This window comes from Ixodes scapularis, unplaced genomic scaffold, assembly GCF_016920785.2.
Source record: "Ixodes scapularis isolate PalLabHiFi unplaced genomic scaffold, ASM1692078v2 PGA_scaffold6__148_contigs__length_123643588, whole genome shotgun sequence".
Classification (NCBI taxonomy): Eukaryota; Metazoa; Arthropoda; class Arachnida; order Ixodida; family Ixodidae; genus Ixodes; species Ixodes scapularis.
In genome coordinates this window covers 108,262,483-108,283,599 of record NW_024609881.1, presented here as the reverse complement: position 1 = coordinate 108,283,599, position 21,117 = coordinate 108,262,483, and the positions used below count along the sequence as shown (strand labels likewise).

Genomic DNA, 21,117 nt, shown 5'->3' with positions numbered 1-21,117 from the left:
TCACCCCTGTGAGGCAGACCAAGTTCTAGGCTGTATAAACACACACACAACCCAATACCAGGTTCCTTAAGAAGTGATATCTGCAACTAGATCCTCGCGCTCCAAATCTGCGACCGGGCACTCTATGGCTGTACAGAGGACGCTATGGTTCTGCAGCCCGGGCTTGCGCTCCACGCGTTTCGAACTGCTGCGCGTTACCCAAGGAGGTTAGAAGTACTAGGAGGGGGCACGTTGCAATATTGGTGAAGCCTGTTCATAAAAGGTTTAAACGATGCTGTGGCCAACGTGACCGTAGATCTCTCTGGTCTGGCGATTGGTGCGCGTGACATGTCACGTGTGAGATGGATGGTTGATTGTAGGACTCCTTGCAGGCTTGCGCGCGCTCCGTCCGGTAGGTTTTATCAGATCGAATTCTAGACTCTGTGGTGTATTCTAGTACCCCATGGCCAGACGAAGGCTAGGTGCGGTTAGAGTCACTAAATGAGCTGCGCTTAGAGTATCGGCACTCCGTTCCCCGGCATTGTTGTGGGCGCCGCCATTTTGGCTCGTATGCAGAGCAGACGCAACTGCCGATCGTCATGATTCAAAAGTGCGACTTCCTCAGCATTAGATTCGGTGTTAGGAAGCTCATGTAATATTGCTTTGCTCTGTCACGAACTGTTTAAACATTTGTGGAGGGCAAAAAAGCGTTTCCTGAGATTTCAGATAAAGCTTCAGATAACTGGCAACCATGATTTTAAGACACAATATGGCCAAGTGTCGTTACTCTGAAGCGTAGCTTATTTAGTGGCACTAGGTGCGGTCTCATGATGTGGTCACGTTGGCGAAGTAAGTGAGGAGAGTAAGGAGGAAAATGAGAAAGAGGCGAGGCGTCAAGGGAGCATGGCTTGTGAAGGCTACGCGGCTGGCGTCATGCCCTCTCCTACCCTTCTATCCTCCTTGGCGTTACCACACTCGGCCAGCGATCCCCCTAGAGCCACTGAATTAGCTACGCTTAGAGTACCGGCAGTCTGTTCCCCGATATTGTTCTGGGCGTCGCCATCTTGGTGATTGTTCAGAGCAGGCGCAACTGCCGATCGTCATGATACAAAAGTGCGACTGCCTCAGCCTTAGATTCGGCGTTAGAAAGCTAATGTAATATTGCTTTGCTCTGTTGCGAACTGTTTCAACATTTGTGGAGGATGAAAAAGCGCTTCCTGTGATTTCAGATAAGGCTTTAGATTACTGGAAACCATGATTTTAGGCCACATTATGAGTGAGTGTTCTTACTCTGAGGCGTAGCTTATTTAGTGGCACTATAGATCCCCCTATGCGATAATTATAAGCTATTTCTGTGTTTACATACTGGAATGGCTTTAAGTGGCTATTTTTGGCTATTAATACATCTTTTTGAACAGATTGGTTTTACGTAGCTACTAGAGGTGCGAGCGACGGAGCGTGAAGGATCACCTTTTCGTAGCCTTCACTGGCGAAGCACTCGCTCTGGTTCAGGAGGTGGCAGAAGGTCGGGTACAAATTTCGGTTCGTCCCCACCGTGATCAAGGCTTCCACTCCCAGGGCCATAACCTTCTGAAAATAGAATAGTCAGTAGACAACGTTAGCCGCTAGCTGAAGAACAAACATGGCAAGTCTATTTTTTAGAGTGCAGCTCTTAGGCGCCCGTTTCCGGCTTGAGCGGTATCGCCGTCGCCGTCGGCGTAACCGCGGCGTGCATTATGGGAAATGTCCCATAATGCACCGCGCGGGGAGGAGGAGGGAGAAGGAGGGGGAGGAGGAGGGAGGGAGATGAAGGACAGGGAGGAGGAGGAGAGGAAGAGGAAGTACGAGGGGAGGAGGGGTATACCCTCTAGGGTGCCTTAGTGTCCTTCTGTGAATGGTGATGCCACCCTTTGTAGTACCCGATGCCGACAGCACGCGCTCACGGGTAAAGTACAAAGAAATCGACGAAACCAAAATGTCGCCATAGCACAGTCAGCGCCAAAAACGCGTGCAGGGACACGCTCTTTCACGCGCTTCTGAACAAAAAATAAGAATAAAAGTGTGGGACAAAATGGCCAGATGTCTCCACCCTAAGCAAAGCGCACATGAAGGCACCCTAATACCCTCCCCTCAGTACCCTTCGCTCCTCCTCCTCCTCAAGAGCTGCGCTCTAAATCGACGTTACAGGGTGTTTTAAACGTCTCATTTTTTTTAAAGGAATGACGTCTTTTCTTTGCAGTACCAATTCAACGAATATGGACGCTCCAAAGGACAGCTCGAAACTTCGAAGGAGACAGAGGGCGCAACTGTCGACGTACCTCGCACGCTGTGTAAGCCCGGCTGACGATGTCCCCAAAGTCTTTGGCGACGGGCTCGGTGCAGGTACCGCTGTGCACGATACGAAATGAGGACAGCACTGAGTGACGTACATTGTTTGAACACAAATGTTGGGCTCTGTTGCCGGGACGAGGCGCTCGAGGTATAGACGCTTTACACACGCGCCAGAATACTGCCACCATTGCTGACCTTCTCTTGTTTTACCGAGATACCGAGCCACTGAAATTGGTGTGGACGAGCCTCCACAAAGGCCAATGCTGGGGATCAAGGCAGAATAAAATCTAAGATGTCAATAACCTGGCCTGCTATGGTAATAATGAAGTGAAGTAAACGTAATAAGGGGGAACAAAAACTGAAGGTCAGTTATGGCGGCGCCCATGCACAGCTGCTGCAAAGCGTCTATAGCAAAGGTGAACGTGGCAGCAGCTGGTCATCGTGACTAAAAACACGGCAGCGAAAATTCGGGCTTCATAATACTATCCTTAACTTCATTCTAGACAAAGATTGTTCGCTTTTACGGTGAACGGGTCACATACGATACTCGGACTAATAGTAGGTTTCAATATTTATTTTTGTGCAGAACGGATTTGTGGGTTGATGTGACACAAATATAAGGCTTTCTGTCCGATGTCGCTATGGGTGTAGGAAAAAAATAATCGAAACGGACTTACGTGATGGCATCATGATGTTGCGCCATGGCCACAGCTTTATCTGCGCGTAACACAATGTGAAACTTTGTATAATCTCGTCTATTTTTGCAACGTTTAATTTATATTTTTAGTGAGTCAATATTTATGAGGGACAAGGTTAGCTACCAACGCTTTATCGTTATCCACAGGTCCCAACCCTTCCGCGACAAAAATAACGCAAAGACGTGTACTTTTGTCAATCGCCCATTTATTAGTCTTATGGTGACCCAGTAGCTTGCCGGCCATCTAACTTTGACGTCTTTTTTTTTTTTAATTTCACACTTGCTGGATGAAAGGGGTGTTGGATTGGCTCTTCTCTTTATAACTTGCACTAGCTCGCGCCACTAAGCCTAAGAATTAAAGCATGCGATTCCCTAGGATGTGTTGGCAATGTTGCTCACCCAAAAGGTCGATAGCGGTTTCCGTGATGTTGGCCAACACTGTGATCTGCCGGCACGCCTGTCAAGTATAAGAGGACAAAAGTGGGGAAGCTTTGTCCAATCGCATTAACACTTCGCGAGTCCATTATAGGCATTATAGGGCTCATGGTTTAAGTCTGCATTAATTAAAGCAAGCCTTATTACAAACGATGATGGTCACCGATTTATCTGACAAGCGTCGTGTTGCGCTTGTCTAAATTCATTCGCTGTTGTATACTATCTCCTTTCCCACTCATTTTGGTATTATTTGCTAGTGGTAGGCATTAGAACCAAAAAGGCTCGAGGTACACCTAAGCACTTCTTACGAGTTGTGTATGCGAGAGCATGGACGTCAATCTTCCGCTCCCTCATTTCGTCTGCAGCGTATTTGAGTCGACGGCAGAGCGCGCCTCCTCCTCGCCGCTCTTGGCCGCTCTGACCTCGAACGTTTTATGTTACCGGCGCGCTGACGGACACGCAGCGCCATGGGGTGGCGGTCGTTGAAACTGACGCCCAGCGGCCAATGAGAGCCTCGTCAACGCCCGCCAGCCAATGGGACCGAAGCCGAAATCCATCAGCTTTACTCTGCTCCTTTGGGATTGGGGAAACTAGGTGCCGTTCAGCGTGGCTTCAAAGCTGATGACGTCAGCTTGCTTCATGGGACCAGTTAATGCTTTCGCATTAATGCACAGTCGCTGTTTCGCGTACTTACGTAATGTAAATGGTTCTCGCAACCTACTCAAGTGGGAGCAAAGAGCCAGGAGGACCAACCAACGCAAGCCGATGTTTTGAACGTTACCTGGAGAAAATTGGAAGCCCGTCGTATCAAGTACTTGAGCGACGGCCTGGAGGAGTAGAAGCCCGTCCACAGGTCACCTGGCTTGTCCGAATAGGGGAAGAAGTCGCCCCTGTGAACAGGCTCGATCTCGTTGGAGCTGTTCACGAGTGACGTGGCCCACTCGGCGTTCAGGCTCCGTAGAAAACATCCGGGCGTCGAGTAGAACGCGTAGAATCCACTGTCCTTCTGTGTCCCCACAAGCAGGATTATGGGCAACATCTCAGGCGGTACATAGATGTCCTATGCACATTAACAGGGCATCTATCTATGTGGAACGTTAAGACACACAGAGGAAAGACATAACATAAAAAATCAGCGCCAAATAGATGGCACAAATAGTGGGAAAAGCACAGGACAGGCGCTGTCCTGTGCTAATTCGAGTCCGCCCCGATTGTTTTGGGCTGTTTTTTCATTATGCCGATCAATCACCAACTAGCTCGACAATCTACTATTTCACAGTAGAATCATAAGGGCGTTAAGGGACAACGCGTGCTGCCTGGGAGGCGGCGTAAATGTCATATTTACTTCTATATACAGGACTTGTACGGCAAATTATAGGACATTCTGAGAAACACGAGTTTAAAACTCCGAGCGTTGATCGTTTCTGTTTTATGTGTAAGCACGGAGGGATTTAGGGCGGCTTCAGGACATCCCGGCCTCTCTCCGAGGTCAAGCTAAACTCAACCAGACTTCTCATATGCTGGGAATAAAATTCGGACTTCGCTCTTAAATGGAAGGACGATTGACTGAGGTAAAACTTCGCGCAGTACCAAGATGTGATATGACGCGGCAACGTACGAATAATCCCACAAGTGAACCCGGATTTTGTAGCCCGACAACACGGATTAGTTATGAGGGAAAGCAGGTCGTTCTGAGCACGTTCTATGCTTGATTTGTGCCCGCGGAGGTAGTGGATCAGTAAAATATTCCTCGCCTGACGATTGCTTAGAGCTAGAAGAGTTATGCTGGTGTAATTTATTGAGCAACTGCTATGGCCGGCGAACCTAACCAAGCAGGAATGTGCCATTCCTGCTTGGTTAGGTTCGATGAATGTGCCATTAGTTTGAGCTTTTAGTGTGTGCGTCTGTGTCTGTATATGTCTTCTAGTCTTTGACTCCGCTCTTGTGATAAAACGAAGTATATCATAACCCTTCGGAGGTCGTTCGGCGTGGAGGAACAGCTCGCAAGACGTGAGGATGCGCTTACTGTATACGTTTGTGGCAGTTAGTGTGCCTTTATGCTGAGCGACCCCAACGAGGCATCGCATGCGTTCCAGTCGATGGGTGCTCGCTTTCTGTTGTTCTGTCTGACGACTATTCCCTGGTTTGAAAACCCTCTAAGCTGGTTGGCAGGCGAAGATGCAGCATTATCGAGGGAGAAGGGCACGAGAAGACAGTGCATAAAGGTCTTCACACTATAGTTGTCCACTTTTTGTTTATCTTAAGATTGCTGCAAACGGCGTGCCTCCGACAGAATGTTATGGTCGTAGGTCCCTTTGCCCAATTATCTGTCGTGAGAATGCCGCTAAGCGCATCTCTTACATGATTAATTTCGTTGTTCAGGCGGCGTTCAACAACGCCTGCAGTGAACCATAAAAAAGAGATACTGAAACCGTATTTCAAAATAAGATCCGTGGGAGAAAAACAGCAAAAACAAAAACTGGGTGGCTCTCGCTCTACTTTGACAAGGACACGAAGGACCGTCATAATGGTACTTACTTCGGAATTAATGATGTCCATGAGGCTGTCCATCTGACTGTACCAGCGCGTCGCGTTGTAAAACGCAAAGTCGCCTCCAAACATCACAATTTTTTGGTTGGTCCGGAATCCGTCCTGCATGCGCGTGTTGGCCGAATAAGCGTAAGTTTTTTGATCCTTTCGGTCCGCATCTATAACACTCTACAAGAACCCTGCCAAGGGAAAATACCCTAGGAGACAACAATCTCCACATTGCGATCGCGCATAAATTTTTCGTAAAGGTAGCGACACTGTCTAGATCTTAATAAACAACTAAGTGACAAACTCAACATAGACGCAACAGAAGATGGTAAATCATGATGTTTCAAACGCGAGGCTGTGGTGAGGGAAAAAAAAACTTTGAAGTTTAAGAACGAGGTTATGTCTGTCGACATTTCACAACGATAGCTGTCACGGCCTCTTCTCAGCACCCCAACACCGGAAATGACGTCCGAAGTAGTTTGTTTATGTCGTGGATGGCGATGTAGGGCGTCCGTCGCCGATGTCGCAAACATCCTGGGTACACTGTAATCCTGGGAAAAGATTGCCAGCCACACGCGCGAACCGAATCTGGGTCTGTAAAGGCCTGTTCACACATGCAGCGGAGCGCCACAGGCACAGCGCTGACCTCGCGCTAAGCGCGTGCTGACAGAAGCGTTCACCAGCTTTGTATCGCACAGTGAAAACTGTTGCTCACGGCAGACGATAAGTAGCTGACGGCACGTGAGCAGCGCTACATCAGCGCTTCGCTGCATGTGAGAACCGGCCTTTACAGCGCAAACATGTTTATGCTAAAGAAAGTAGTAGTTCAGCAGCATGGACACTGCAATAGCGTCTGGTTTGACGTCAGTGAATTCACTTTTTCGGCTACCCAGCCGATATTGTTTTAGGAATATTGGGGGATGCAGATGATAAAGCTATAGAGCCCCCAAAAGACCAAGTCACTGTAAGTGGGTATTTTGAAAGCTGCATACGTTGTCCCTGTGAGTATTTAAATCACACCTTCCCCACCAAAAATAATCACCAAACTATATTCATTTACAGCTTGTCTATATTTCGTTGCTTTCTACGTTAAATTGTTTTGTACTTGAATCAAGGAATCACCGAGCAAGAAAGTTGTAATGTCAGGTTGAACACGAGGACAAAGCAGTAGCCTTGTGAGCAAATCGGAACGTTGTTTTTTTTTTTTGTTTTTTCTTTCTATTCTTCACTTTGTTCGTCAGTTACGTCACGTCTTATTGAAAGTAAATTAGAATGGGAAAGAAGGGAAAAAAAACTAAAAAAGTAATGACCTAGTGAAAAAGAATCAGAACGCGAAAGAGGAAGCAAAGGGAGATTTTCACTAATCAAAACAAATGAAGCTATTTTTGCAGAAGAACGCCTGGTCTACTCAGTGAAAAGTTGTTAATTAAACTGTACGTTAAATTTACAGTAATTATTTTCTCTGAAATGTTTTAGTGACCGGACGGATTTATGGGTATATCTCTACTGATTAGCAATCACTACGGTATTGATACAGTTATTTAAATAGAATTAATCTTACAGATCGAATAAATTTGACTTAATCAAATAAGTCTGCTTTACTATTTTTTTTCTCAGTAATATCTCGATTTTTTTAACCCTGGTTTTATTTTAACGTACGATGAGAAATAAACAATGTTGCCGTTATAAAATTCTCTTTTTTTGCGCATGTGTGTGATTGCTTACTTAGGATCGCTTGTTTTAAAACTTGATATACACAAAGATTAGTTTGGAATTCTGACGACTCTTACCGAACGAGTGATGTTCAGCACAAGTGGCGTAAAGTCTTTCAGCTGCTCTTTCTAGAGAAGAAAAAAACAACCCAATCAAATTGCTGTCAAAGTTTTTGGTCGGGGGACACACTCGAGATAGAACAGTTTCGATTGGCCTTCTTATATAGACCAACGCACTGTTGCTATATAGACCAACACACATGCGCGTGCACAGTGTTGGCAGCATCGCCGCCGCAGTTGCGTTACGTCATTACGTTCCTGCTTCGTGATAGGTCCTTGGGCGGTTTTTATCGGCTAATGCCGCAATTTCATTGGATGCGGAGCGGTAATGAGATGCTCGAATTTCGCCACGCCCTGAGCATAATACTATAACGGACGTTCTTGTTTTTTTACTAACAACGATAGTTATAAAAAAGCAACAAAAACACGCACGCAAATCTGGCGTTATTCGAGGCTTTCTAATGGGTTCGATTGTTTGAACAGAAACGAGAATTCGCACTTGCATGCAAAAGACAACGTGTCCCAACCTCCCCCGCCCCCCCCCCCCCCCCCCCCACGCCCCCACCCCCCACCCTTACCCCTCCAAAAAAAAACTTAGGCTTTTTTTTTATATTTTATATTGAAAAATAAATTATGTATTGCCGAACGCCCATTGTCCGCCCAAATGTGGCGCTAGCGGCGGCTGTTCGAACCGGACGCCAAAGTTATAGAACTATAACCATTGACTAAAAAAAGAAAAGTTATAAGTGATGTTTTTTTAGTTTTCAATAGGAAAAATGGGGGGGGGGGGGGGGGGGCGTGTCCACCCCGCTATCGGTAACTGGCACCATTCAGGCTCCCCATGTATTCCAGAGTTCCGTCGGTCGCCATTTTTCCATTAAACGTTGCAGAAAATCACTTATTACTTGTTATAAATAAGATAACGGCTCGTGCTGAAGCTCAGCCAGCTGATTCGGACCGCTTGCGCTGCATTTGGGTGGAGCATAAACGTTCCTCAAAAGATGCCAAAAAAAAAGTTTCTTTTTTTGTTTGGGGGGGGGGGGGGGGGGGGGGAAGACATTGTGTACATGTTTTTTTTTAATGACAGAGTCACCGACAGCGTACGAAACGCAGAGTGTGGCGAATCCTGTCCATCTCATTAAGGCTCCGCGCAGCCAATGAGATTGCAGTATTCGCAGGTAAGTACGCCCAACAACCCATCACGACGCAAGGAGCCTGATTAACGTAAGAGCTGCCACGCTCCGGTTCCGGTGACATCAAAGCGACGCCGAGCCCTGGTTGGCTCGGATTGGAAGGACCTCGAGGCATCTAGCATTGAGGTTTACCCACTATCCTCTCAATCCCAGCCAATCAGAGCTCGTCATCGCTCTGACGTCACGAAAACCCCTGCGCGAGAAGCAGACGAACTTGCCCACCGTACAGTCCTCCACTTGGACGGGAAGGGCAGATCCAACAGGCCACGAAATGACTCTGCAGAAGTGTCACACGCTACGCGGCGTTCTTTTTAGAGCGCAGCTCTTAGGCGGCCGTTTCCGGCTTGAGCGGCGTCGGCGTAACCAAGGTCACTCCAAGGTCACGTGACCCCCAAGGTCACGAGACCCCCCGAGGTCACGTGACCCCTCCCAAGGTCATCCCAAGGTCACGTGACCCCACAAGGTCACCTCAAGGTCACGTGACCCTCCAAGGTCACGTGCCCCCTCCCCGAAGTCACGTGACACCCCCCGAGGTCACGTGACCCCCTCCCCCCGAGGTCAGGTGACCCCCCCTGAACATATTAAAGAATGAGGGGAGGATGGGGAGAAGGAGGAGGAGGAGGGGTCCACCCTCCCCTCAGTACTCCTCCCTTCTCCTCCTCAAAAGCTGCGCTCCGATTCGGCGTTACAGGCAGTTGTAAACGGATTTCACTTTTTTTTTTCTTTGAAATATTGATAAATATTGCGTCTATGCCGGCAATATCTCAACTGATTCGTTTACACCGGCTGTTATTAAAAGGGAAATCTAATCTGATATCGATATGCATTCACTGATTAATAAATAACTGCGAGTGCTGGTCCCTATATGCCTCGTTTATGCGTAGAAGCGAAAACGACTGTTCGTGAGCCTTTTCGCGAGTTTTGGACGCGTTTATGTGTTCCGACATGAATTCATTAAAATTACGTTGTTGAGTGTCTAAAGATATAAACGAATACAAATTTCGCGGAAAAGAAAGCTGCACGTCACTGGTCATCCCACAGGTCCTCCATGACGTGATGGCGTCCTCTCACGTGACAGTGTGACTCAATATTGTCACGTGACCATCGGGAAAGCAAGTAACCACGAGATATGAAAGCAAGTAACCACGAGGTGTGAAAACCACGAGATACGAAAGCTCCGTGGGCCGGTTATAGGCATTTAATAAATTGACGTGAAACGCAAATAAAATAAACACAAAACACAAACACCTGAACGTATATTCTCGCGACGACTGCAAAAACAGCGAAAACTCACCGTGAGGAACGGACCCGTGAAATCGAGACTGACGGGTGCTGAGTACTCATGCGGGAGCACCGCCGTGAAGATGTCCTGCTCTGAAACGGAGGCGCAAATGAACCACTGAACGGCACCTCGTGTTGTATTTTGTGTGTGTGTTGCTTTCAGAGTCTGCATGTGCATTCGTTCCGTCTTGTGCTTGTGTTTCTCTGAACAAACGGTCTCCCCTCGAGTGCTCCGGAAATTTATGACCCAGAGGGGACATTCCACCGAGCCACCCGCGAACGCGAACAGGCAGGCGACCACGGACCCTGTGTAAACAGCGCCAGCTGCGCCTCGGAGGGGCAGCTTCTGGTCACTCGACACCGTGTACCCTCTTTCCCCTTCTCGCGAGTCTTTCTTCCCGTAACGTTGTTCTGAAATAAACGGTTCTTCTTGATAGTTGAACAGGTTCGCTTCGTGTCTGTCTCTCTAGAACAGCGGCTGGCTGATTCTGAACCACCGTGTTATGAAGTTAGCCGGCATTTAGTAACATCTCTTTACTACAATACCTCGGTCTCCACTGGGAATGCGTGAGCCATTTACGCAAAACTAAAGCAGGGTGTGTGCTTTCATGTTCACATTTTTTGCTTCGTCATTCGCTTTTCGGCTTTTTGATTGGATGCCGCAATCGTATGGTATGCCGAGCGACAATACATCACGAAAAAGGTGACTTGTTTCTTATAATTGCGGTAAAAGCAACGACGTCCTGCACACTGAAACCAGCTCTCGATATAAAAAAAAAAAGTTCGACAGAGAAACTTAAGATTGCCTACGTGTAGGAATACGAAAGCATTCCTACACGTCGGCTTCCGTGACGATGCATCTGCGTTGCTGTGTTTCTCTTCGTATTTTATTTCTGAGGCGCATTCGCTTTGACCTTGAGCGGCCTATCTAGTTGCCGTTTCGCTGCTACAGACAACGCCCAGCCAATGGGAATTTAGCTGTCGTTTTTCGCCGGTTTCACTGGCTTCGCTCCATGAGACAGTTCATGCTTTCGCGTTAAAAGGGAGGAGCGTTTTGTGCGTCTAATGGACGCGGGCTCACTCAGATTGTCGTCCCCTCGCCATAGAAATTCGGCCTTGTGGTTCACGCGCCTCCAGTCGTGATCCAGATAGTGGACACGACCCAGGAGGAGGCCGTCGAACTCCATCTGAAAAGGAGAGACAAGAAAACGCCACTGAAAAGCTCGGAACAGAACTATATTAATTATAGAAGAATCAAACAAACAAATTGGATGTCGGTAACGTTTATTAATAGTGAGGGTTTGATCAGCCTTTGAACTGTGGCGTCACTGTCGGAACACGGAAATGGGTGAAAGACTAGTTGGAAAGGGTGGACGCCCTCTTTCCTCTTTGGAAGTCCCCGATGGCGGTCATGATAGTGTATTTCATTGGACACTTTCGTGAGTCAATGGCAGATGAAAAAGGTCAGCTTCCAAGCCTTCACCTGGCGAATCCGCCGAATTCGACACACTCCAGGAGGCGCTGCGGTATTAAAAAAAAAAAAGCACTGCCTACAACAAAAAAAAACAAAAAATAAAAAGAACGCTCTATATGTTTTTTTTTTGTTTTTTTTTTTGTAAGCTGGGTGAGGACATTTTATCCACATTTGCAAGCAGCCACGCTTCAATATCTATGTAGTCAGGCCACCGAAAGTTAAAACGCTTTATTGGGGTACCAGTCCGGCAAACCTGAGAACGCCTTGACAAGGCTTGACTATCGGACAATCTATGCGCACACCAGCGGGAAGATGGCAGCATCTAAAAACCCTCATCTGGTCTTTGAAACGCGTCTGCGATCGGGGGTGTATTTTTCCGCGTCCCTATTTGAGGTTCCTCGATTTCCACCTCGTGACGTCATATATGTGTCACGCTGTTGCATTCCGCGATCCTGGCGGTAGCATGGCAGCGGATGTCAGGGCGGCAGACGTCTGTTCCGCGTATTTCAGGTGAAGGCTTCACTCACTGCTTCGGAAGCCACCAGTTGAGGCGCCGCACAAACACGCGTTTGCAAACCCTTGTTGGGGTGAACTTCCGTAACCAACCGCCAGGATCGCGACGTTCGACGGCGCGACAAGCCAGCTGCCGTGACGTCATGTGCTTGGGGGCCACTTTCGATGCACGGGAGGCCCAAAACGCTAACCACAACAGTTGTGCACGCGCTCCAGGCACCCTATGCGGAGTGCATGTCGTCTGCTTCTTGCGTAGGTGTTGTGTTTACGTCAGAACAGCGCCAAGTTTAATTGGCTTTGATTGAAAGGATAGTCGGTATACTTCAGTGTTAGATGCCTTGATGTTTACCCACTATTTTGTTTTTTAATCAGACAATAAGAGCTAGGCGTCCTTATATCATCGCAAAAAGCAGACGATGCTCTTGTTCGCTCTTGTTGGAGGGAGACGGCGGGGAGACAAAGGCCGCTAGCCTTTCCCTCTACCCACTAATCCTTCCAATCAGAGCTCGATGCTCCGACGTGACTGCGCGCATTCATCTCCTCCTCTCTCTTAGTTTCTCTCCGTATGGTTTGCGGCGTGGACCGACCTGGCCGAACAGGGCCGCCTGCTCCTTGGAGTGTCCAAAGGGGTCCAGCTGCCAGACGGCCCTGGGCAGAGCGCAGGGTCCGAAGGTGGCGTTGATCCAGCGGTGGCCCAGCGTCATCTGGTCCACCACGTCCGTGTATAAGGTGCTGGCTTCGTCGTTCATCACCCAGCCGCCGCTGGCCAGCTCCAGTCGCCCTGCGGAACACTTGGTCCCTCACAAAGCGTCAGCGCTCCGCCGCATGCTATACTTACTACCGGCGACATTTTGATAGTCAGTCATTTGCCTCAAAATTGGTTGGACACATTAATATACACATATAAACTAAGCATGTAAACTAACACTTTTAGAGCACTTTGGACGACCCGCAAAAATCGGTTTCTCAACGTATCGCGCTGTAAGTTACTACAGAAATGAAAGTAGGTAGTCAAAGTTGACAGTGAAAAAAAAAAAAAAAAATTTCCTAGTTTAAAATAAGAAAAAAAATGTTCTGGGCAAACTACACCGCCACTTCGCGGACGATTTACGCGTAGTGAGAAATGCTGCCGACAGGTGGTGTACGCCGCGTCGAGGAAGCACCGGTCGATTCGGGTTCTTTTCCGGGACCGTCTGCTATCGTAACCCGATTCGGCCGGCGCTCCCTCCAGGCGGCGTGCGCCATCTGTCGGCAGAGGCTAAGAGTCTTTACTGGCAACGCTGACAATGTGACGTAATTTTAAGTAATATGGAGCCATATGGAGGCAGTGCAGCTTGTTCGTGACAGGTTACAAAATGTTCCATGTGGTAAAATGAACGCATAATTAAGGTTATGCCAGCAAAACAAAATAAAAAGAGGCACGCGACTAACGCCGTGCTTTTTAGACTGCCTGCTCAAGTTGCAAGTCCTACAACATGTGACGTCGTCTCAGTGTAGCAAGAATTGATGACGACCTGGGCCGATTAGCTGTGGAATGCGGGTATCTCTCCCGGCAGTTTAGACAGCCGCAAGATGGATCTTGCTGTCACGCATAGGCGTGCGCAGGATTTTTCATTAGGGGGGGGGGGGGGGGGGGGGGGCGAGGTTTCCCCAGAGCGCCCCCCCCCCCCTTTCTATCAACGCACTCTCACTGATGTCCTTCCGCTCATATTGTAGTGCTGAGAGGAGATATGCTTATGAAACGTTTATTTCAACAATATTGAATTGTAACATATACAAAATATTATTAAGCAGTAGGTTTCACTTCCTGGTGAAACGTCCGCAAAGAAAGGCAGTCCCTGCGCAGCTGAGGCGTCAGTGACACAACGCGCCAACAAAGAATTTTTATTCTTTCTAAACCAGAGAAAGATACGACACATATGCCATATTTGACAGCACAGAATATTTAGAAATATTGCCTCAACGTGACTCGGCTAGTATGGAAAATATAGTATACATACAGGGCAAATGCATGGGTGCACCTACAGATGGCGAAAGTTTTCATATGGCGTCTGCAACGTTCATGCAGAGGACGAAAACCGCCACCCAATACACAACGTAATGGCAACGCTTAAAAGCACGAGACTATACCGCAGATTAAAAATACGACAAACAGCAAGTTACAATATTTAGTAAGTATTGAAGATAAACGCTATGACATGCCATTTTTTTTTTCTTCTGAGCATCCAAGTGTACAGTTCATAATCTTACTTTCTGGCGCTTGATAGAAACATGTAATAGAACAAGATAACACGCACGCATTATGTCATGCTCAACAAACATTATACAAACTAATGAATATGTTCTGTGGTGGTAAAAATATTTTATGACTAGATTACTAAAAATGTGTAGCACGTGGGAGATATAGTATACTTTTCACCAATCGTGAAAAGTCTAAAGCAAAATTCTACGCGATTTTGTCGCGAACTGTTTGATGACTGACTGCGTCAGGCGTATTTTTATGGTTGTTTTTTTTTTCGTTGCGCGCACTAGCGGGAGGGAACTTTGGCGTCGGGCGCCGTCGCGCCTCGAGTCGGGCCAACTTTGCGCCCCCCCCCCCCCCCCCCCCCCTAGATGATTAGAGGGGGGCGGCCGCCCCCCCTGGCCCCCCATTGCGCACGCCTAGGCTGTCATGTGACCTGACTCCGTGGGAATAAGTAACTAAAAAGTACCTAGCGTTTCAAAAAAATTACTGCCGTAAGGGGAAGCTGAAGAGGGTTTCTAGGAAAACGAGTTAGAGAGGTGAATGCTACTGTTTTTATCCCGTGAATATGAAGATCACCTCCGTTTTCTCCGAAGATGTAACTAAACGCGAGAAAATACGAAAAACCTTTCGACCAGTCGTTATGTCACACCCACATGTTTCTGCCACTAAGTGCGTTTCGCTTGTGTGGGTAGCGAGCTTGCCAGGTATTGCGAGCTTGCCAGGTATATTTCTCCGCACTGACACCAGTCGTGACGTCTTTTTGTTTAACCCTTTTGAAGATACCAAGAGTGTGCGTGGATAGCTTTAATAAGCGCTGAAGATGCGCGGAAGCGGCCATTCTGAAAACTTTGCAGCCCTTGCGCACAAAGTTGAAAACAATAATCTCGATGTTCGTGATCCTGGAATCCAAATAAAATCAATTTATGTTTGTTTTTTTTAAATACGGAACTGCTTTAGTTTTTCTTTAAGATGAACCTTACCTTCGTTGATGTACTTGCGGACGATGATCTTAAACACCTCGTTGGTCTCCTCAAACCATTTCTTGAAGAAAGCCATCTCTGTCACGGTGAACAGGCGGTACCTATTTTTCATCAGCTCTCCGCAGACGGACTCCAGAATATCCTTCGCAACTGCAAAACGGGGACCACACTGTTTTGCGCACGTTTTGAGAGTTCGTATAAGTACTGTATTCTCCTGTCTATAAATCGCGCTTCTGTATGCCGTAATATTCCGAGAGATAGCCCACCCGATAGCGAGAACAAATAGGGTGAAAATGAGGAGCATGCCAACGATGTAAAAATGTTTAAAAAATTGAATCTTTTGTATTCCGTGACTCGCTAAACTTGTTTTCACATTAAGTGGCAATGGAGCGTAGACAACGGTCTTTTCCCATCAGTAATGTTTGCTTATCTTCCCGCCATATCTAACTAACCCCATTTCGGCGGAGGTCACCATTGGCCATGGGGTACTGCAATTACTAAAAACAAACTATATTTCCGTGTTGCTTTTTTTTTTTTTTGCGATGATATAAATGTGTAAAAAGGGGGTGCTTTGTTTTTCGTTGGTGGATCACCTTTCGGGATATTATGGTATGTTGCATGCCAGCCTATAAGAATCCGTCTTCACAAAAGAAAAACAAAAAACAAAACAAAAGCTGGTATTTATTAGACTAGGTGGCGCAAGCTGCCGCCCGTTACAAAGGGTATGGCCATTACCATCCATCCATCCATTCATAAGTCACACTTACATATTTGTAAGTAAGCATCGAACAACATCGGCGATCGCCAATGTTGCTCGATGTACTTTTGAAGAAGGGATTGAACTGGTGCAACGCGGGACGGAATACCCGTGTGAAAGATTCCACGAGTGCGCCCCCTCATGTAAGTTACGCGATACTAGACAGAGCGCATAATAAAAAAAATGAATAAGATCCGCATAGCGAACACGAAACGACCAATAAGACACTCACGCAGGTAGTTTTCTTGAAAGCGCCTCGTCCAGCCGATGTCAAGGTGCGTGTGAGCGACGAAGTGGAGGTTGGTCACTCCGGGCCGCGGCTTTGGACACATCTACATAGAACGAGGCACTCGTTCTGAAGTCGAAAACAAAAATAAGCGGCACAGCGGCAAGGCTCTTAAAAGTATTCGCCTTCCTTCCAGCGCTCGCTAATACTACCATGCGGCGAGAAAGAGTACTAAATAGTATACGTCTTTGGCACATCGGTAGAAATCAAAGAGCTCGGCATGCGCCAATCAGAGGGCGACCTAGAGGACGCGTAGAGATCGGTCAATGATTGGGCAGTCATTCATTGGTCCAGGTTGAGGGAAAACAAACGCACGTACGCTCGAAAAAATCCCGTGCGTCTACTTTCCCGCACAACACTTGGAGAGTCAATCAGCGCAACTTACGGAAGCAGCTCAGCGAATGACGATGCCAAACATATGTTTAGACCAAAAGACGCAGTCTGAGTTGTGACATTAAGCAATGCAAGCGTGACGTTTTGCATTGCTTAATGTCACAACTCAGACTGCGTTTTTTGGTCTAAACATATGTTTCGGCATCGTCATTCGCTGAGCTGTCTCCATAGGTTGCGGTGATTGGCTCTCCGAGTGTTGTGCGGGAAAGTAGACGCACGGGATTTCTCTTTAGAGTGTAGGCGCATTTGGACCGGGGGGGGGGGGGGGGGGGGGGGGAAGGGGAAGGGGGGGGGGGGGTGAAAGAAACGCCCGATGTCCGAAAGGAGCAGGCAAACTTGCCCGCCGTGTAGTCCCCAATAGCGGTAATAAACGTAGGGTGTGGCGTGTACCAAGCACAATCTTATCGTGTCGCAGCCAATCAGGTTGTGGTATTAGCCAATAAGAACGTCAAAGAAACAATCACGAATTAGGATTAAGCGTGATCATTAAGCCACGCCCAGTGCTTCTGAAATTGTTTTGTTTTTTTAACAAATTGATAGGGTAATTTCGCAGATAGGTGCGAGATTGTATGATACCTATATTGCAGTAGGAATGGGAAAGAATATGGGGCTTCACACGAGTCAGGAATTACGAAGACAAATGTTTTTTTTTTTCTTTCTTCTATATTACCTAAGCCTATAGGTTTTCGTTCAAACATCGAATGACACAGGGGCCCGACACTGCGAAATTTATTTTGCCAAAGTGGTATAAAATATAACTCAGCTTTGTTTTTCTATATACCCCCTTCCACCCATTCTTCTCTTCACAGTGAGCATGGTAAAACGTCATGCACAATGCCACAGCTCAGACTTAAACAATCGGAAGGAATAAACACAAATTCGGGACGAAAACAGACGCATACAAGAGTTGTATGCGTCTGTTTTCGTCCCGAATTTTTGTTTATTCTTTCCGATTGTTTAAGTATATTTACCAACACGCTCGTTTTAATGTTAGCCCAGACTTTTTTTATCTTTGAACTGTAATTTGCTAAGTTGCCTCTGTAAATCGCAAAAAAAATATATATATATTTTGTGCTTTGCGGAAAAGCAGACACGGCTAACTTCTTAGACTGCCGATTTATGAACGCCACCACGGTCCACAATGCTATTTGTTTATTTGAATATCTTTCATTTCCGGTTCCGAACTGGTTTTCTATTTTGTTTTCTTACCTCAAAAGTGCAGTGGGGCTTTGGACCCCGGGTTTTGGCATACAGGGTGTCCACGTCATCTTGAGGGGACGACACCACGCGTGTTGCGACGCATGCCAGAAACTGTACCACGTGGCCGAACCTCATTCTCTCGGCGGCTTTGACCTGAATGCGATAAGATAATAATAAAAAAAAAACATCCGTTAAAATTAAAATAATACGTATCTTCTCTGCCAACGGATTTTTGCAAAAATCGTTATGAAGTTATACACTCTAAAAATGTATGCAAGTTCACATCCCTGGACAACACTGAGACAGCCGATCACGGTGAACAATAGAAGAATGCCAGCGAATGACGGAACTGCGATTGCGAGGAAAGCTTAAAAATGCAAGTTAGCGCAGGGACAATGAGAAAGTATAATGCCACGTCATTCACTATACTCGGCATCGATTCCTTCGTGCTACATTGTCAAGGGTAGCCTAGCATCCGTAGTGAATAGCTCCCACTCTGTCAAAGCTATTCTCGGCGTCAACTATTTTACGCTGCGTCACCATGGCTAGCGTAGCTCCCACAGGAATCCAACTTTGTCAAAGCTAAACCTCGTTTCAGCTGTAGTCCAGATGCAAACGACGCTACACAGGTCACTAGGACTTTCTTGCCTAAAATTGGTTCAGCGATGACAAAACAGGTGCAGGAACATGACGGACGCCATGATGGTGGGCTTTTGACACTGATTGTTCCCCTCAACCCGTAGCGTGGGCCGCGTCTGCACTTAAAAGCCGGTTCTCACATGCAGCGAAGCCCTGATGCAGCGAATCCCGGAGAAAAGCTCACCGGAGAAAAGCTCACCGGAGAAAGGCTCACCGGAGAAAGGCTCACCGGAGATAAGCTCACCGGAGATAAGCTCACCGCAAAACCGGCGGATGCGGAGAATAGCTCACCGATTTTTTTCTTCTTTTTACATGGAGGCTGTTGAATCATGCGTAACATATAACAATTTATTATCATCAAAATTCGTCAGCTTTGCAAAAAAGAAAATGTATTTTTTTGAATTATTTGTTCATCTTATTGGGTATATGGCCCCCAAATTAATAATTGCGGGCGAGTGTTTTCTGTGGCTTACTCTCTATAGAGAGTAAGCCACAAAGAGTAAGCCAACGAAAGCCGAACTGAAAACTTTCTGAACTTCAAGAGCAATAAAAAGTTTGAAAACTTAATGATGTCTGCCTAAAACCTAAACACCAAAACTGTAAATGCCGAAAATCCGAAAGTGTATGAGCAAGAACGCAATGCCTGAAATTCTCTTTGAAGCTTTTGATAACCTTTGAAAACAGGATAAAACAGTCAGTAGGATATCGAGGCTTCTTTCTTCCACGGACATGCCCTTTTTCCAGCCGTTCGTGCTGGTGTTTTCTCACGTTGTCTTTTTGTAATAGTGCCCTTCTACGGTGAGCCACCCATGACCTTCAGAGCTGCACACTGACAGCTTTGTTCCTTGCGACCTATATAGGAACTAGTCTTCTGTAAGGTAGCGAATAGAGCGAGTTGGTAAACGTTATACATGATGAAAACGGCTCAAACGACGACGAGGGAGTGAAGACAACAAACGCGACAGGACGAAGCTGTTTTCGCAACTAAAGTTTTGTTAGTGAAATTAACAAAAAGAGAAAAGTGTAGGCGACACTGACTACATCAACAAATACCTACTTAACCATTAGGCACTACAGAATATTTGGAGCTGAAACGGTTCACACACGGCTAGGCCATCCTCTCGACGTCAGCCTCGCCGTAGCTTTACTCGTCCTGAGACGACCTTCGTCACGATTGCGTTGGATGTTACGTGGTCTCCGCTGGGCCTTCTCCGAGCGCTTGCCAGAGTGAGCCGTTTATAACGAAAAATACAGCCACCAGGCTCAAAATACAAACGTGCGATTGTCATTTACAAATATTGTGGATCATATTCAACCTATTTTTGAACACGACGGATATATTCCAAATTTCGTTGAAGTATCCCTTTAATGGGTAGACATAAAGCTATAGTTGCCTACCTCTACTCACACATCGAACTCGCTGCACTGGCAAACGCCGTGGTCCAGCGTTCCGCGTTCAAACGCGTTCTTGAAATAAAAAAAAAAAAAAAAAAAAAAAAAAAAAACAGCTATGTAGAGATTGGGTTAACTAGAGCCACTAGGGTTAACCATGCATGTTTGTATGTTTGAAAAACGATTATCTTTGCTCGGATCATCTTGCATGTTCTCTTTTTCAAAACTGCAAACGGCAGCATAGGTTTGTGGACTAGTGGTTACCGACTTCAGTTATGTGACAACGTTTGAAATATTCTGCATAAACGGAACTTGGGATGAACTTGCGTCCTGAACCCGGCGATACCTTCATGTTATTAGTTTCAGACGCTTCGCTACGATTCGGGAAAATAAAGTTACCTGGATGTATCTATTGGTCGTCTAGAATATGGAATTCTAGAATCCCATAGTTCCGACAGCGATTCGTCGCACAGTTTTTTCCTGCGACAGTGCATGGAAATCCGCGAGCTCGCGCCACCGCTGCTTATGGACGAGATCGTCCGGAGGGACCGAATCGCCAGAAACTGCCGCGTTTCCCGTTTCACCTGCCAGTCCGTCGTTTGTATATTGCATCAGATGGTAACAGAAGTTAACCTGCAAGGATAAAAAAAAAGGTGATGCCACTCACCACTCTCTTTGCGTTCGGCGATGGAGCGTTGCGTGGACCTGAACACCGCGTACACGAGCTCCGCGGGGGGCGCGTGGGTAATGCGAAACAGGAAACACGGCACGTCCGGCCCCCGATCTCGGGTTTCTCCCGCAGGGGAGTCTCATGTAAAAAGCCCAGCGTTGTCCACCGCCTTGTCCGGGGAGGCAGGATGAATGTCGCGCGTGCGCACTCGCTGCTTTGACGGTGGTCAGTCCACGGTCGACTCGAGCGCGGGTGAGGACATCGTTTCCACCAACGCGCTGAGTTTACACATACGAGTCCGCGTTTGCCCACACCAGATATGGGCACTGAGCATGCGCAGAA

General features: G+C 47.0%; 1 protein-coding gene across 1 annotated transcript in view; it reads right to left on the bottom strand.

Moving 5' to 3' along the window:
• The window catches only part of LOC8029590 (lysosomal alpha-mannosidase-like), a 33,240-nt gene extending 16,713 nt beyond the window's left edge, over nt 1-16,527 (bottom strand). Inside the window, exons 1-12 of the mRNA XM_040213798.2 lie at nt 16,428-16,527; nt 15,439-15,588; nt 12,801-12,994; nt 11,308-11,413; nt 10,240-10,637; nt 7,771-7,821; nt 5,981-6,094; nt 4,224-4,448; nt 3,407-3,464; nt 2,988-3,027; nt 2,298-2,367; nt 1,450-1,569 (exon numbers count right to left, since the gene is read on the bottom strand). Of these exons, the coding sequence (XP_040069732.2) occupies nt 1,450-1,569; nt 2,298-2,367; nt 2,988-3,027; nt 3,407-3,464; nt 4,224-4,448; nt 5,981-6,094; nt 7,771-7,821; nt 10,240-10,637; nt 11,308-11,413; nt 12,801-12,994; nt 15,439-15,588; nt 16,428-16,527 (1,626 nt within the window). The remainder of the gene's footprint in view (nt 1-1,449; nt 1,570-2,297; nt 2,368-2,987; nt 3,028-3,406; nt 3,465-4,223; nt 4,449-5,980; nt 6,095-7,770; nt 7,822-10,239; nt 10,638-11,307; nt 11,414-12,800; nt 12,995-15,438; nt 15,589-16,427) is intronic.
• Nucleotides 16,528-21,117: the final 4,590 nt, after the last annotated feature.